This window comes from Morone saxatilis, unplaced genomic scaffold, assembly GCF_004916995.1.
Source record: "Morone saxatilis isolate NCDOM2014 unplaced genomic scaffold, NCSU_SB_2.0 Contig15, whole genome shotgun sequence".
Taxonomy (NCBI): Eukaryota; Metazoa; Chordata; class Actinopteri; family Moronidae; genus Morone; species Morone saxatilis.
The window spans coordinates 11,386,373-11,404,235 of NW_023339707.1; the positions used below are offsets into that span (position 1 = coordinate 11,386,373).

A 17,863-nucleotide genomic window follows, 5' to 3' on the forward strand; every position below is an offset into this window, starting at 1 on the left:
GGCTGATAGTGAGTTGTGTAAACATCCATTAGTGCAGCGTGAACCTGTGCTCCTCCTGCTTCCTCCACAGTCTGAAGCCGGAGGAGGTAGGATTGCTTCCTGATTCATTTCAGTGAAGTGAAGGGGGGATGTATTTCTCTGCTCTAAATCAAACCCGAGTTTAATTATGTATGTGCTCGACCCCTGGACTTGGTATTCTTCATCACCCATGACAGGTTGCGCAGTGTATCGTTTCAGTGAGTGGTGCTTGACTTTTCTGTCATCCTCACGCCGACTGTAACTGTAGGGGGTAACTTTGTAAACGCTTATGTGGTTAAGCAGGTCAGAAGCATACTTGTGATGCCTACAGGGCCATTAAACGTGTTCTTCTGTAGAAAAAGTGCATGTTTACTTATCTGGAGTTTCTAAACAGCATTCCTATTAAAGTATCTGTGATCCTTAAAGTATACAGATGACATAAAAATATTGATCTAAAACTCAAGCTCACTATATGGGACTAGCTTGTCACAGTTAACAAGTTAAAAGCTGGTCTTTGAATAAATTACCGCTAATTAAACAACATAAACACTAATAAAAGAATATTCCTGCAGCAAGTTTAATAAAATCTAAAATATTGTGGCCTATAAATAAAATCAATGTTGCTTTTTAATTGAGCTTTTATTGCCAAAGCTGCACAATTTCACCTCAGAGCCTTTGTGAAATAAAATCCAGGGGACAAATATTGTCAAATATTCGAGGTATCAGCCACATGTATGCAAGTGGATTCAGAAATAGACCTCCAGCACGGTGACGCCTCGAAGCCCATCGGCAGATAGCGGCGACTGAATAGTAAAAGGACCTTAGCTAGTGGAGCAGAGTGTATGTGAAAGGCGGTTAAATAGACAGCCATTCCCTGCTGCGCTGAGCCTTTCTGCCGGAGAATGACTGAATAAGCTCTGCTTTCACAGGTCAGGGATGCACATGCTGAAGAATCAGCACTCGTGTTTTTCCTGCTGTAAGCGCTTTTGCCAATGAAAGCAGATTGGGTGGCAACAGTGCCTTTTTGCTGGAGGGTCGATCCTGCGTGTTCTGCTGATAAGATAGTCCCCCAAAACCACAACATGAAGCCTACCAAAGAACTCAATTAACCAGGGTGCTCCGGCTCCCCGTGATCTATCTATTAGGCTGAAAAAAGATTTTGCCTACAGTCCACCATGCTAAATCGCCTGTGGTCTGCTGAAAGAACATCAATACATGCTGGTTGAGCTTCCATCAGCCGACAGCGATTTCAATGCCTAAACAAGTTATATCATTTACCAAACACGAAAGCTGTTCTGTCACACTACTGACAGCTGCTGCCAACTGGACCAGGCCCCTGTAGTTTGTAGCTGGTTTAATTAGTGTTTGAACCAAAGTATTTATAATCACAGTCATCCCCAAGGTTCTGGCTGCTGAGCTAAGGACATGGCAATGAATTCAATTTGACGTTTGTACAGATTGTACCAGGGCAAACATCTGCTGTGAGGTTGTGTTGAGAACACTGTTCTCCTGTTGGCCATCCTGTAAATGACAGGGCCTGGGGGGGCTGAGTGCTCTCTTTTCTGAGAGAACAAGATGCTGCAAGAACCGTTCAGCACATCACCTCCTGCTTCATCTGAGTGCCGACAGAAACAAGACAGCCTTGTTAAGAATCTGACATACTCAGGTCGCCCATATGCCCTGACAATGACAACATGGTCTGCAGTCACTGTGACTTCTGTGCCCTGTGCTGTTCGGTCACAATTAAATGAAGACATGGTATTACTGAGAATTATATATTTTTCAAATAACTGCTTTCACTTGTCCAGCTGTTGGAACCAATGACTCTGAGGACACTTGTTTGACTTGTGACATTAACACGAACCAAATACACACTCTGGCTTCACCTGTGTTAGCTTTCCTAACACACTGCCACACCACCTTTCTGTCTTCTCCACCTCCGTGCCAAAACAAAGCGGGAACCCGCAGCATAAAAATGTCTCTACGAATCAGTTTAATGTTTTATTCCTTTTTTTCTGTCCTGTAAGTTTCCACGGATTTCAGCAGACTGTTTTACTAAAACTGTATTATGGTATTATATTACTACATACATGTTTTCTGTATCTTAATTCTCAAAATTATTATTATTATTTTTTTACAAAATGTCACTAAAATACAATTAGTTAACTGTGTCGGTGCTAATTCTGCACCGATATATGAACATAATATATGACCGTTAATATTTAAATGTTGGGTAAAGGCGAGCAGTCACGAGAATGCAGGAACGGGGGCATGAGGAAAAACCAAACTGATACATACACACATGCTCAAATTGTTTTACAGTGCCTCATTAAATTCATTAGATTATGGTTGCTCTTTGTACTATTGTGAAAAATATTTATGATCTAGAAATACATAAAACGATGATATGTGTGAATAAAGTAAATCAATTACTTGTATTTTAAGACAATTTCTAATTCTCATAGGGCACAAAGATACATGCATATTTTACTTTGTGCCTTCCCCGCAGTAAAGAGAAACTGGTGACTGAACACTGAAAATAGCCTCGTCCCTAAAATAGTCAAAGTCCAGTTATGTTAATATGCCCTTATTTGCACATTAATCTCTCTACAACATTAGTAAGTTAACCGCTGTCCCTCTTTACCACCAATGAAATGGTTTGGGCTCAGTCATGTACGGATATAAGCCGAAAAATAAGCATCCTAATTTGATCTAATTTTCAACTGTCAATTTCTCTGTTTGGCTGTGCAGCAAACAGATCTGTGGTTGATACAAATCTGTTCAGCAAATACCGTCTGTTGATATCCCTTAAAACCACATTTTTATGAAAACCCCGTCCAGTAAAAATATCAGGGGCAGAGTTATCTGTAATCTGCCATTTCAGCATATTTAGCTGTTTAAACACTGGAAGCAGCAAGCTCATGTTCCATGACGTCCTTTCTATGGTGAAGAAAATGGTGGCATCAAAGCCAGTTGCAGACGGTCAGACGACACACCCACTTCCCCCTCTGGGCCTTTATGTGACTTTATATAAAGCATTCCTGAGTGTTAGTCAGGCCTGGTGTGTTTACACAGCACTGGGTGCTTACCCTTGGCACTGGCAGTTTGAGCCGCGCTGCCCCTGAAGCGCCAGTGCGGCTAATAGGGGCTAGCGGGAGGAACAGTGAGGGGCAGACACACTGTACTGGACCTCTGGACCCAAGGGCTTTATGCCCTGCACTCCGATTTCAACAACAGCAGTCCGGGCCAGGACTTCAGACAGGGACACCCTAATTTCGGCAACATACTTATTTTTTGATAGCTCGACATAAAAGTGGAATAAGAGAAATATGTGCCTGTGGTTTCCCCAGATCTAAAATATCTAGAGATATTGTTGTGCTTGTGTTCCTGATATAGGATTTTGAAATGAGCAGGTAGAAAATAAATGGAGCTTTCCTCTGGGTATTGACTAGCACTCGCTCAGATCAGTCTTACAGTACAAAAGCAAGTTCAATCATAAGCAAAGAGTTTTTTTTTTTCAGTCTTTTCAGCGTCTATGTTGAGCCCCAACCTTACCCCCTTCTCCTCCGGTCGCTGCTACCCTCCTTTTGCTCTCCCAGTCATTTTCTCCTCTTTTCATATGTTTAAAGGGCAGTTTATTTTCCATTTGCAGGGGAAAAATTAATCTGTCTCTGCTCTGTGGTGGTGGCAGGCCTAGATCCTGGAGGAGGTCTATTACCTTCCGTGCCAAGTAGACTCCCCCTCCAGGTTGAATTACATTAATACCTCCTTTATAGCCAATCAACTGGACTAGTCATATATTTGAAAACCAGTAAAAATAATTGAAGAAACCTCTGTGAGGAAAGTGAAAGTATTCATACACTTTAATCTCTTATTCAAGGGGTTCAAATTGGTTTTGAGGAATAGAAAATGCTGCATAAAGGAGGTGACACACTAAAGAGTTCTTGAGTAAAAATATTACATATTGTGTGTGTGGTGGGGGTGGGGGGGTGGGAGTACAGGGGGGGTGGGGGGGTGTTTGAGAAGTGGGCCTGACATATCCTCAGTTCACAGCAGACGAGGAAATGAAGTGGCGAGAAGTATGACAAACACCTTTGATTTTCCTTTGATGTCTGTGTCAGCAGTGCTTCGGCACACTTCCAGCATGAGCAGCCTCACAGAAACAGCAAGGTCTGCACTGCTCCATGAATCAAAATGCAGATTTAGGAATAATCTAACCGCTAAGTCAGACTTTGAAGCAACGTGTTCATGTACAACATGTTCCCTTTATTGCCAATTACAGCCAAGAAAAACAAAAACAACAACTTCTTCAAGCTTCTTCATTGTGCAGATATACGAAACAAAAATTGTAGTAAGCTGCTGTAAGCTTAACAGCACAAACTGTGTGGTTGCTATGCTTTGTTTTCTACATAATGATCACCTTTAATAAGGTTAACTGTTGTTAATCATTGTCAGGCCTGGGTTTGACCCATGTAACAAGTCACACAGTTGTTCAGTGCTGATTAACACACTGACGCGTGCGCACTCATACACAGGCTCTGGCAAGAGGAACATGCTTCTGCTAGTGTACATAAATAACACAATTACAAGAGTTCCTGAAATCTTTCTCTTTGTCTCCGTCGATCAACGTTTTTGTAAGTGACAAACCTTAAAACCACTAAGAATGAATAATAATAATAATAATAATAATAATAATAATACATTATAATTTAATCCTTAAAATAGGTAAAGGTATCAAAATCTGTGTCCCAAAGGTAAACAGTAAGAATATATAAATGTGGAACCTACTGTTACTCTCAAGTTGAACACAAGGACTCACAAAATAGTTACTAATATTTTCTGATGATGCTAAAGGTTTGTTTACATCAGTGATGTTAGCAAACAAAGGAGCCTATATTATCAGCTATAATCATTTGAGAAAGAAACGCAAAAAACCCCAATTGTACATCTTTAATTGAAAATATTTATGCGTGAATATATCTAATTTATATGCTAAAAATAATTCATTTGGGCCTTTGAAGAAAGAAAGTACTAAGCACTATAATCTCAGTTGTGTCTTCTGCCTATAGTTTAACCTCAATCATCCACTTTCAGACACAAATAGAATTTAGTTCCTTTTAAAATCACAACTATCAGTGATTTCACATTGTGTTAAAAGGCTCCCACTGCAACCTACTTTTTAATTCTCATGGAAGCATTTTATAATTAACTACAGTTTAAGTCGGGGGAACACGTATCAAAAACAAAACACAAACTCAGGTGCTGCTATAACACCTGAACACAAACAAGAGGTAAAGAGGGCGGCTCTTCAGACCTGAGATGTGCTATAAACGGCTCAAATCACATCTGCACAACTTGTTTACTACTTGCTAACAGAGGGTGCTAATTAATGTTCAGCGTGTAACTTGTAAGTGTAACTGTCTGTAAAGTACATTAAGTCTTTTCTCTTCTCGGGTATAACAAGTTGTTGTTTTGTTTTTTTCTCCCCAGACAGCCTGAAGGGAGATCTGACAATACTGCAGCACAGTTGTTGGCAGGCAGCACTTACTTCTTATCAATAAGGCCTCTGGTTAAAAACCAGCCATGCTCAAAATATCACACTAAAAATGTTTTACTGCTCAAGCTTTCCATTAGTTACAAGCAAACCACATGTACCCCATTTTATATGTTTCAGTGCAATAAAACAAATGACACACACACACACACACACACACACACAGAGAAAAAGTTCAACAGTACAGAAAGAAATAACTCCTTTTACCGTTTCTTTGTTGGGCAGCAGCTCTTTCCGGATCCTGAAGAAGTTTTTGCCGAACTGTCTCAACCCTTTAATGAAGCGCTTCTGCAATTTTTCACAGAGGAACAAACAGACAGAGAGAGAGAGAGAGAGAGAAAAAATACCAGTTACTATTGTGAAGTCAGCTAAACTGCGACCGCATAAAGTTACTGGCTAGCACCATGACAAAAAACATTGTTTTCATTTCGCTAGTCTGTGGTTGCAGAGGTTTATGTGTATCTAGAAACCTCTGTAGCCGTTTAAACTCCGGAGAAAACACAGCCATGTCAGGGCAAAACGAGAGAGGAAATGACAAGTAAGGCAGGGAGAGACGCTGAGATTAAGCTCGCCTTTTCATGTGCAGAGAAAATACAGTTCTATAAAATACAATCTAACATAAAAACATACACAATACTATACATGTTGGACATATTGTTAATCACATGAGTGAAAAGTTTAAAGTCAAAGCCTAAACTTAAGAGTTGAAAAGAAAGCAAAATGCCTCACTGTTCATGGTGGACAGTTTCTATTTCTATCAGCACATTTTGCCAATTTTAAAAGCCCAGAAAACAATGTAAAATAGAGGAATACAGCCTTACATGAGTGAAAAGAAATGAACGGCCTGATGACAGAAATTGCTACTTCATAGCAGCGGATTTAATCTCACATGAAAACTGAATTTAGACACACCACCTCACCTCAATGAGCTCAAAAACACCAGAAACAAATAAATGCAAAAAAGCTGAACAATACCAATTTATTTCTTCTCCTTTAAGAGCCTGAGACTGCGAGCCATAAAAAGCGGAGGCTGAAAACATTCATAACCAGCGAAGCAGACAACCAACAGATTTACTTTCTTGTTCCAGAGGCGAGCCCCGCTCCTCAGTGATCTCAGCCAACCGTTTCCACCAAGTAACTCCAGCAAAAAGCAGGGAAAAGTCCTCAGGGAGAACGGCACAAATCTCTACGTCCAGCCACAGGTAAAGGAAAAATTAGGGGGCAAATCCACAACGTCTCCGACGGTACACTGCTTTTTTTTCCTCTTTTTTTACAAGCAAGAAATAGCTTGTCACTCTCTGCTCTTCCACTACAAAGGGGAAGGCTTTACATGTGATCTTTCTGCAAGAGAGCCTCTGGTTCGCAGCAGGCTGGAAAACCCGGAGTGGAGTCCTGTGTTTCACGTTGGTGTCGGGAGCAGTGCTCATTTCAGCCTGCTCTTGATCCGCTAACACGGCACAAGCAGGATTCATGTCTCTACCCCCACACAGGAAAAGCCAGGCCACTGATTGTTATTAAAACTACACTGAAGCTGCCAGTTTCTTTGAAACAGAAACTACAGCAGTCCTTTAAATGTGTTCAGAGCTTGGGTTGAGCACAGAGGCACAAACTCAACTAGCTGCCAGCCTGAGAGGGGAGGCAGGCTGATACAATTTGTGAGGAGAAAGGTCTTGGACATGGTGGAAGGAGACAAGTGAGAAGGAAAACCAGACATGGAGTCTCTCCTGAGTGTCAGGAGTTCATTTTTCCATGCCATGTACAGTACATTATGTAACCACAGATTGTTTACATACCCAGCTTTGGGGGGAACAAAAGCCAAATTTACAGAAGTAACACAGCCAGCTGCAAAACACAACAGTCTTTCAGGAGGGAAAAATTACAGGCAAGAAAGACAGACCTATCTCAACAACAGGAAAGAATGACTGTATTTATCTCCATTATGCAAACAAACTCAATAGTCTGGAGTTTTAGAGTTTAACTGTGTCATTGTGAATAACAAAATATAAAAGCGTATGTCTCAGTTAGACCAGACTAAACAATCAAACATAAGAGGCCTGATCAAAAGCAGGATGAAAAAGAGCCGACAGCTGAACTAAAAGCCTCTTCTATCAGTGACATGAGACAGCAGTTAATTTGCATTAATCACACTGAAGGTGTAGCGGTTGATTAGCCAGTAGATGGAGCCGTCTCCAACACAAGCGTTCCCCCACATCCGACACCCATCTCCAACCACTCAAGGGGTTAAGAGCAGATTACCATTTGGACTGTCAGTCAAACTTCCACAGAGCTACATATAACCAGTGGAACGCCACTGCAGAGGAGCAACAGTACAGGGCTTGTTTGGCCTGCGATGACAAAACTAGGTAAATATCCCTCTGAAATATTAGCTTCAAGAATGTTTGCACAAATATTTAAATAATCCTGAAGAAGAGTTACTCCTGAGGATGAGTTGGGATAAATACCTGTGAGGTGTTTAATGTCTCTTTAGCAGTAAGGTGAGAGATTCTGATCAATTACATTTATTTGATTCACATTATTTGGGAGAAGCTTTTGTTCAAAGTGAATAAGTATCATAACACTCCCACCTGAAGTGTCATGTGGCTGCAGGTGTACGAAGTTAACATATCAGTGCACAGCAAAGGACAATTTGTAGAGAGAGAAAGAGCATATTACGGCGTAAGTACTCTTGGAAGACACAGGTCTTAAACAGATTTTTGAAGACGGAGAGGGATTCTGCTGACTGAACTGGGAGTCTCTGTTCCTACCCGTCTCTCTCTCGCAACCAACGGCGGGACCACTGCTCCTTACATGGAGAAGGAGCTGGTGGATTTGAGATTTCCTGCCTTGCACTGAATGTAGGACTAGTTCACAATCACTTCTGCCCATGCAGCTTGTGTGTCTGTCCTAATTATGTCACCTTAATTATGTTCCCCAACTGTACTATTTACACAGTCTGTCCGTCCATCTTCATAGAGGAGCTGTGTGCACACTCCCTCTCTCTCCTCTCCCCCGCTTCCCTCCTCCCTTCCGTTTTCTTTCTCTCGCTGGCTCCTTGCCACCTCCCTCCCTCCCTCCCTACACGTCGGCTCCAGTTTAAGGCTCCATTTCAGCTGCCTGGGCTCACTGCTCTCCAGCCCAGCTAATAAATCATCCGCCAATCTGCTCCCTGAATCGCTCTGCCCCTGCTCTGATTGCTCCAGCCCTCCGTTGCTAGGCAACACAGCGGCGGAGGAGGGGCTGAGAGAGCTAAAGCGAGCAAGCAAGCGAGAGAGCAAGAGGAGGAGGAGGGGGTTAGCTGGGTGGAAGCGCTACCAAATGGCCATCCGCTGTGCAGAAACAACAGGCTTCTCTCTCTGAGCGTGTTCCAGAGAGCTGGCGCTTTTCACCCGCCCCAAGTTTCCCCCTCGGAGGCTAACAGAGCACTATTGTGAGGTTGGAGAGGAGACATATAAAAGGAGGAGGAGAACGAGAAAAAATTATTCAATAGGCCATTGTTGTGTGTGCGCACTTCCTGCTTGAGAGTTGATTGTTGGGAGTTGTAAAACTGGTTAAGATAATGCGGACATATGCACAAAGATGGTATCACGATGACAAACAGAGTGCAGGCTCGCACAGGGAACATAATTCCTGCTAAATGTCATTCCGCGAAAACACTGACGCAAGACCGTCCAACAGCAAACAAAGCCACTTTCACTCAATATGGAGTCATTATACTTGACTCGTTGTTAAAAGCTGACCTTTCAAAGCCTGCTGTGTATAAACCCGGAGGGCCGAGGACAGCCGGTCCGCCAGCCAAAACCAAAGGGTAAAAACACTGCCGCCTGTTATGAAATATCTGCTAGTAATAAGATTGGCCACGGTGTGCTGAGAGGAAATCACAACATGCTGGAAGAGAGGGGGAGACCACATTGACAGACACTAGACTACCCACATCCTCTTTGCACCGACACTGTGCATAAAGATAACAATCTATGTTTAGATATGCAAAAATGTCTGTAGATATTGAAGGAGGTATACCCTTTGATTAGGAATCCTTCTTAAAACCTGAAAATAACACTTTTCTGTAGCTGAAGATCTTACTTTGACCGATCAAGAGAGCTGTTTTTATATTTACACGATAATAAACATGGATAATTCTGCCAACCTTTAGCAGACAAAGTAACCTCCTCTGCTTCCTTTGGCTCGTACTGACACAAAAGGTGACAGGAAATTCCAGCACACACCCATCCTGCCTGCTATTTAGTTACTAAACAACCCTAAAAAGCATTGCTGGCACTGTACCATAATGGTGATAAAATGCACTGTTGACACTAAATCTTTCAGTGTAGCAAACAGATCTCCCTCTGCAGACGAGCACCGCGGAAGTGAAGCTGCTCGTCTAAACTTTGAAATAATATGCAACCTGCAGCTAGACGGCATTTTGTGTTTTATCCGCCTGTGGTGTTTTTGGTCGGGCAGTGCGTCTCAAGTCTGTCTGCAGGCTTGCGTTCAACCGCTGGGGGGAGGCTACTCTACTCTCTTCGCTCCCTCGTCCTCCTCCCCTCCCCTTCCACCTCAGTGCCGTCGGCAGCCTGCTCCAGTCATCCATCAGCTGAAGACACAGCCGGAGATAAGCTGCGGCACAGTGCAGCTGGCTGAGGAATAGACCTGCCGCCCCCCAGCAGTCATAGATCAGCCTCTCTGTCTCTGACATGGCGACACGCAGCATGGCCGCCGCTGCTGCTGCTTCTGATTGTTTATATGGCACCTCCTGTTGGCCGATGCATTATTAGCACCGGTTATTTACACTCAGGAATGACAGCAGGTTCATGTGAAGAGACAATTTCATTATGTCTCTAGTGAGAACAAGAACCCTTTGATGACCTTTACCGTGTCTGCAGGAATCAATGTAATACTGACCTTACTTTGGATTTTACTGAGATATGTCTGAATAGATAACTTTTAGAGTAAAATCAATTCATTTAAAGCTCTTACTTTAATTTATCAACTTACTGATAATTCATTACAATTATTATTTTTAGGATTCTTTTAAAAATAAAAATGTAAACTTTCTCACTATAATCCTGTTCACTAATACTTCAATAAAGATAATCTGGATATTAGAAAAAGAGGCCAATGATGAAACTGTGTACTGACATCTGTATACAATAACATAGAACATTTCACAATGATATTGACACTGAAATAACTTGACTAAGACACAATACTTTATTACAACAAAAACAATTCTTTATAGGTTTTTCAATGCCGTCTGTACATCTAATGAATGACCACAGCATCAACATTAACTAACAAAACTGGATTAACTACTTTATCAGAATCAGAAATAAAGTATTTCTGATTCTGATTCAAGGATTCTATAATCTTTTAGCCACAACTTTATATCGTAATGTGCAATGTTTTTTGTTTTTTTTAAATCAAAAACATGTATTTGTACTTGCCCAGAAAGTGACAAAAACTGTTAAAAATCTGTAACGGCATTTTTTATTTATTTTTTCTGATCTAAAAAGCAGATGTTTGTTCTCACTGCTGATAATCATATCCTGTCAACTAATTGTGGTTTCATGCTTTACAAGAAGTGGTTATTTACATATAAGAACTATTCAGTGCTGTAACAATATCGCTATTTTTCAATACGGCATCAGTGGCGAGGCATTTAATGGAAACAAAAAGAAACAACCTGTATGCTTTTCACTTGAAGTGCTTGTGGTTTAAAGAGAGTTTATTTTTGCCGTTGAGACTATAGCGCAATCAAAAGGATGGGAAGAGAGTTGTGTGTAGGCAGGGAGGATTGATCTGGCTTCTGATAAAACACACAAGTGGTGTGGGAATCGCCTCTCTCGGTTAAACTTTAGAAAAAGCAGAGGACTATACTGACTGTCTGAAACATTTCAGCCGCCCATAATAACAGTAATTATATTAGTAATTATATTTTTCTTTTTCTGGTGGTTAAATCAAACACTCCTCTACTCTCAGTCCAGTACACAACAGCTATAAGGAGGTTAGACTGCGCAGTAGATGTTTATGGTGAAATATTTATAGTTTTATATCCATTTTTAACATCTGAGGTTTTTCATTGTAATTATCACCTTTGAGTTGTTCTCACATTAAGGTGATGAAGATGTACATAAACAGTCAATAGTGAAGTCTCACAGTGAAAGATTGTTCACAAGTTGACTGTGAATGTTGTCACTTCCCCCACAGCAGTAATGAAAGAGTTTACAAATGATTACAGCAGTGGCCTTATCTTTCTGTTCGAAGAGTGTGTGTGGGGAGAAAATATTTTTCTAGACATTAGAGAGTTAAGGTCCAGGATTAGTATGTGCTATGTGGCAGCAGCTGCAGGAGAGAAGAGAGGTACGGTGGGAGGGGGCAAGAGAAGTCAAAGGGGGGAGGGGAGGGTGACAAGTGACCCTGCAGACAGGCTGATTCTGTCATTCCAGCGGCCCCCGCTGTCACTTTTATTCACATCTCTAAAAGAATGCAGGGGTGGGGTGAAAAAAGAGCAGGCAGGAATAATGAAGCTAGTCCAAGAGGGGGGATGAGATGGAAGAGGGTGAGAAAGAGGAAGGAGGAGAGGCAGAGCAATGGCTGATAAATAAATAAAGAGCAACAGGGCTGATTTCTCTGAGTGCGTCAGGGTTGGAGCTACATTTATACCTGTCCCTCAAGGCTGCAGGGCTGAAAAGGCACAACTGGTGATCAGATCACTGGGATCTGTGTCCTTGGCCGACCAGAGACAAGATGCTTCTCCAGGCTGTGGAGCCACTGTGGGTCAGGTGGAGCACAGACTGGCCTGCTGACCGCCTCCATCCGAAAGACAAAAAACACACCCGCCACTGAACATGGCCAACAGTGTGTACTGTACTGATAGCTCCGCCTCTTCACTTACATAATGCTGTCTGAACATGATGAAACTCCTCTGTGGAAGTGTGGATGGCGCTGCCTTTACCGATGTTACTGAATAAATTTAATGTGATGAGCATTCAGGACTGGGCAATAATTCAATGTTATTGTCTTTCAGTGGAATTTTATTATAATTATATGTTAATAGCTTAGTAGTTTACTTTTGTTTCTAAAACCTTTGTTAAGGTTTTTGCATTTCATGTGTGTGTTATGAGTTTTAATATACAAGTGGAACACAATTCATTGCATTAAACATCGATGTGATGACTTAAATGTAATTTTGCATACATGTGCTATGTTGTGGTATACAACCATATTAGCTTACTGTAGACATTTCATATTGGTGTATGTGTGTCGGCTGGTAACTATAAAGGAATTGCAGTACAAAATGCCAAACTAGGTTTGAGGTAATTGGTAATGTCTAAGTGTCTTCATTACAAGTTTGTTTTTGCACTGTATAATGTATAGTCTATAAAAAAAAAACAATATAAGGCATCTGCCTCAAGAATGTTTGTTCATGTTATATGTTGATTTATTAAAACTTCCATATATCAGTATTGATGGATAGAGACTCAGAAATCCAGTATTGGTTGGGTTATATTGTGGTATCCTTTACTGATTTCAGCCACATTGTAAGAAAATATAAGATAATGTTTTTTCCTAGCCTGTGCAACTGAGTTCAGTGCTTTAACATTATAAGAATAGACTACAGTCTATCAATACAGATAAATAACACTGTAATGGTAAATCTTTACTGAAGTGACCACTTTACTGTCTGAATCTGGGTATTTACAGCTCCTACTCTCAAGTCCCTACTGGGCTTCTTTGGCAAGTGGTCTATGGTAGACCTACTGTGGTGGAGTGTGGCAATAAAGCCTCCTATCAACATGCCTGTCCCCCGCTCTGATCATCTTCGCACAGCAGTTTAGCTTGGCGACAGGAAGCTTGCATAAATAAAGGCGAACTAATAACCAGTCCACAAAAGGATGGCTGACTTAATTTGTTGTGATTTGCTGTGGTCCTGCCGTGGGCTCTGGCTTTATTCAAATGTGCCCATCATGTTCAATTACGAGACAAATCAACCCATTCACTTCCACCGGATCTGAGCTGCTGTATTCAAAGCTCAACAACGGACTGCCAAGCTTCAGCACTACCAAACAATATCAAAGGGGAAAGGATGATTCACCCAGAAGGAGGAAAAACTAACATAGAAGAATTTTAGTGGTGGAGCCTTTTGTTTTTCTACGATCCACAGTCAGATCAGTCAGCATTGTTATCTTTAAAAGAGAGTTGGTATACAAACACGTAGTGCAGTGTGTCATAAAGCATCAAGGCCAAAGCCGCAGCTCTCAGTTGTTTTGACATGGTGTGTATCCAGCACTTTCATTCTCCCTCCTACTCCTTCATGATGTGGTGTTTGATCAGGAAAAAGGGCTGCCATTTTCTGATTCCAACCCTTCAACAGCTGTGGTGAAATTCACATCTAAATTCAAATGGAGGCTAACATTACCAGCCCTCAATCTTTTCCCTTTCCAGACTTCCACGCTTAAGATTTATTCTGTGGGTGATAAACAGGATGCAGCTGCTCTCGGGCCTTGGAGGAGCTGGAAACTGACGAGTGTTTTTAGTGATGTCTTGTGAGAGGGGGCCAAGAGCCTTGTTCTAACTCTCTCTCAACAGCTCCCTCTAAAGACACAAACCAGGCTCTGACAGACAGCAGCTACCCATACAAGAAATACCAAGAAACAGCAAGAAAACTATTTAATACCCTGACATAAGTAGTTATTTTTCAAGTACATTTTCTTTGTTAATGCATTTCCAAATCAAAGGCTCTCTTACCACTTCATCCTCAGACCAGCACTTCTCTATCAGTTTGGGTACAGGCTTCTTCACCAGACGCTGGAGAGCTTTTCCTGCATCATAGCTGCTCTCGTGAAGCTGAGGACAATCACAAAAAATAACAGCTTATTATTCTGATTATAAGACCATGCATGGATATATTAAAAAAGGAACATTTTACAAAGATGCCAGCTTTCTTTACAGTCACACCGAAGGGACATTTTGAGTTATATTGACATATTTTATTGAGCTGATTTGGATTACAAACAGATTTTACATCCAGAGTTGACTGAAGCTTTTTACTAGAGATCTTAGAGCATCAGAGGAAATGCTGTGCAAAGATCCAAGAACCACCCTGGAAATAAACAACAGGGTGACAAAGGCAATCACTGTGCAGATTTAAGCCCTGTGTCACATTCAAATGGGTGAAACAGGCAGCGCTGGAGCTCTTCCTCTGAGAATAAACAAGCATTACTCATTGGAATTGCAAATAGAGAGGAAGGTCGAGAGACAATGACCTGCCCGCTATGTTAATTTTCCAGTTTATAGAGTCGGAATATAAATGCCCTGTTTATGATGATTCTAATCTCTTTCTTGTGCTTGATTCCTCAGTATTCATTATCAATGTGACGGACAAATCTCTCATTACACCTAATGTATTGTAAGCCTCTGAGGCTGGGTTCACTACAGGGGGCTACTCTACTGGTTCAGAGGCTTTATCATTGCCCATCACTGCAGAGCAGTACCGTCCCAGCAATTCAAAGGCAACATTTTATTGTGAAACTCTGTTTTATTTTATTGAGAAACCTCATGTGTACATGATTTCTAGTGTTAGACTTATTGCAGTTACTTACAGTGTTAAGTGCGTTTAATGTAGTGTCATCTCGAGAAGCTGCTAGACACCCGTCTTCGGTTGAGCCTCCGTCACACATCCCTGCAAAGGCAGCCATGCTCCTGTGGACAACACATAAAATCAACATTAAAATGGCCTTAGTAGAAATGTCAACAGCTGACGATAAGCAGGGGTCAGCTTAACAGTTTTACCCTCATTTACCAAACTTCTAAAGTGTTGACATGTAATTATAAATTACTTATTTCATGTAAAAACAATTTCTGGCACTTCAACATACTGATATAACTTTAAAATTACATTGTAGCAAGATGGCACAATATTCAAAACAAGGAACTAATAAACAGGCTGACCAACATTCAATAGCACAGCAAGGTAATTTTTTATTTCCTCTATAAAATTAACTAGCTAGCTTGGTAAGAAATGTAGTGAAACTTCAACATCAGTTTATTAACGTCATCAACAAAAAATTGATTGGCAACTACCTATAATCAATTAATCTTTTAAATCTTTTTTTTTAAATTCCAAACATTTGTTGCTTCCCGATTCTCAAATGTAAGAATTTACCACCTTTCTATGTCTGACATTATACTGCACTGAATAATTTGGGGCTACTGTGAAAGTCAAATGACTGTCTGAACATTGTTCCAGAGAGAAAAACTCCATTTTCACTGAGCAGGGATTTGACAGGCTTTAAGCACATAAATTCAAATACAACATAATATAGGCCTATGTAACATTGGTAAGCATGAAAACAAATATGATGGATGGATATAGACTCTGATGGAATTTATATAACACTGTCTGTCATACTGACTGACTGTGATTAATTACACTGTGGCCCCTGACTACACATTAACACAGAAACCTGTTAACACATATCACTTTCACTGCAGCAACATCTCGGGGCAACACTGATGACTGATTTTATCCCATGATACAACACCTGATGAAGTGTAATATTAATACGTCGCATAAAATACTACTCTAGGGACTTACAGAGATTTGGTTTGACTAATCTTTGGTACGGAAACTTTTACTTTTACTGATGTTTTAAGTTCTGAATTTATGCAACTACCCGCAGGGATCAATACAGTGGACAGTTTGGGGTTACATATTTTTGAAAAACCTTTAACATCATTGGTGATAGTTTTCCTCTGAACTAGTTGGGCAAACTTGGCAGCCAGGTCTGAACTCACCTTGCGGCTCTGAGGTACATGAGAAGATCACAGTCATTGACCCCTGGCATCCAGACCAGCTCCTCATTCTCGGTCACGGCCTGGCCACCAGGAGAGGGGAAAGGCTGCAGCTCTGGGAGCTTGGCCTAATTAGGTCCAGGGAGAAGGAGGAGGACAGATGGTGTCACACTACAAATAGCTTGCAAGCTTGAAGAAAATATCAGCTTTCAACCCCCTGTCATCAACTTTTCACTGGGTGGTGGCAGCGAGGAATGGGGCAAAGTTACAGTGGCAATGATTCAATATCTTAACACAACACGGAACTGTAGCACTTGGATGACTTTCTGTCCTTGAAGCACTTCAGGTGAACAAGACTGTCTCAAGACGTTTTTTTCTCTTAAAGATGGAGCATATACAGATCCTTCCTACATTTAGTGGCAATATAAATGGCTTACTGATAAATTTAGTTACACAGTTAATATACAAAGCTACAGTACAGTTTAACAGGCTGACAGTTGCAAATATTACCGTAAAATGATCATGCAAACTTAATGCAAACGCTTATGTAAAGTGCAGGATCTTGATTCCACCTGGTGTGTCACATTAGTACACTGCCACACTGACATCACTAACATATAAAATTGCTGTTGTATTTTTTGTGTATATAGAAACTTTTAGATGTACTAAATTTAAATAATATGTCTTGTGAGAACAGAAGTGCAGCGAAGACCAAACTAGCCCATTGTTATGAGCAGCTTCAACTGTTTTGTGGGAGAAGTTGTCTTAAAGCTGAATGGGGAGATATTATTATGCTGCTACACATCTTGTTTGGATTTATCTTAAATGACAAACGATACGATGTATCAGACTAAACAGCATCTATAAAAGGTAAGAGAAGAGTTATTAGCCAATTGTGGGATAAATCCCCCCCCCCAAAAAAAGGGCTTCCTGTTGTTTCCAACGTTCACGACAATCTCTCAAGTTAACTGCTGAGTGATGGGTGCTTTACAATGACTTACTTGGTGACTGGGTCCCACTCGGATTTCACCTTGTGTGCTGTTTAGTCGCCTGAGAAGAGACAAAGAGAGCGGATTGAAACAAAATATTCACTTGGCAGCATTTTCAAAGCTAGCTGAAAGAAATCTGTCTGCATTGTGCCTGTTGAATCAGCTGAACAACTGCACGAACTACAAAGTCTCAACTGGGTATCGTAACTGACTGAAGCCTTGATGCAGGGAAGAGAAAGAAAATGTAAGACACATAATTCATGACCTGGACAAGATCAAATACAGTGCAAGGAGACATGAGCTGTACTTTCAATTATGGAATTCATTACAGGCAAGTCACATACAAGAAAAGTACACAGTGTTTTATTCTGAAACACAAATAAAGATTTCAGGAGAATATTCCTGGTCGGCTGCTCTTGCACAGCGAGCTGAGCAGAGCACATTTGCAAGCCTGATATTGTGGATGCAGCAATAAAACAGAATCCCCTAAAAGGAGGAGGAGGAGGAGGAG

At 41.1% G+C, this 17,863-nt stretch overlaps 1 protein-coding gene across 6 annotated transcripts in view; it reads right to left on the bottom strand.

Moving 5' to 3' along the window:
• Positions 1-17,863, bottom strand: part of rerea (arginine-glutamic acid dipeptide (RE) repeats a) — a 115,650-nt gene that overhangs the window by 13,157 nt on the left and 84,630 nt on the right. For all 6 annotated transcript variants that reach the window (XM_035656026.1, XM_035656025.1, XM_035656027.1 and 3 more), the window contains 5 exons: positions 17,365-17,413; positions 16,367-16,491; positions 15,172-15,271; positions 14,318-14,416; positions 5,780-5,860 (listed from right to left, as the gene is read on the bottom strand). In XM_035656026.1, coding sequence (XP_035511919.1) covers positions 5,780-5,860; positions 14,318-14,416; positions 15,172-15,271; positions 16,367-16,491; positions 17,365-17,413 — 454 coding nt within the window. The remainder of the gene's footprint in view (positions 1-5,779; positions 5,861-14,317; positions 14,417-15,171; positions 15,272-16,366; positions 16,492-17,364; positions 17,414-17,863) is intronic.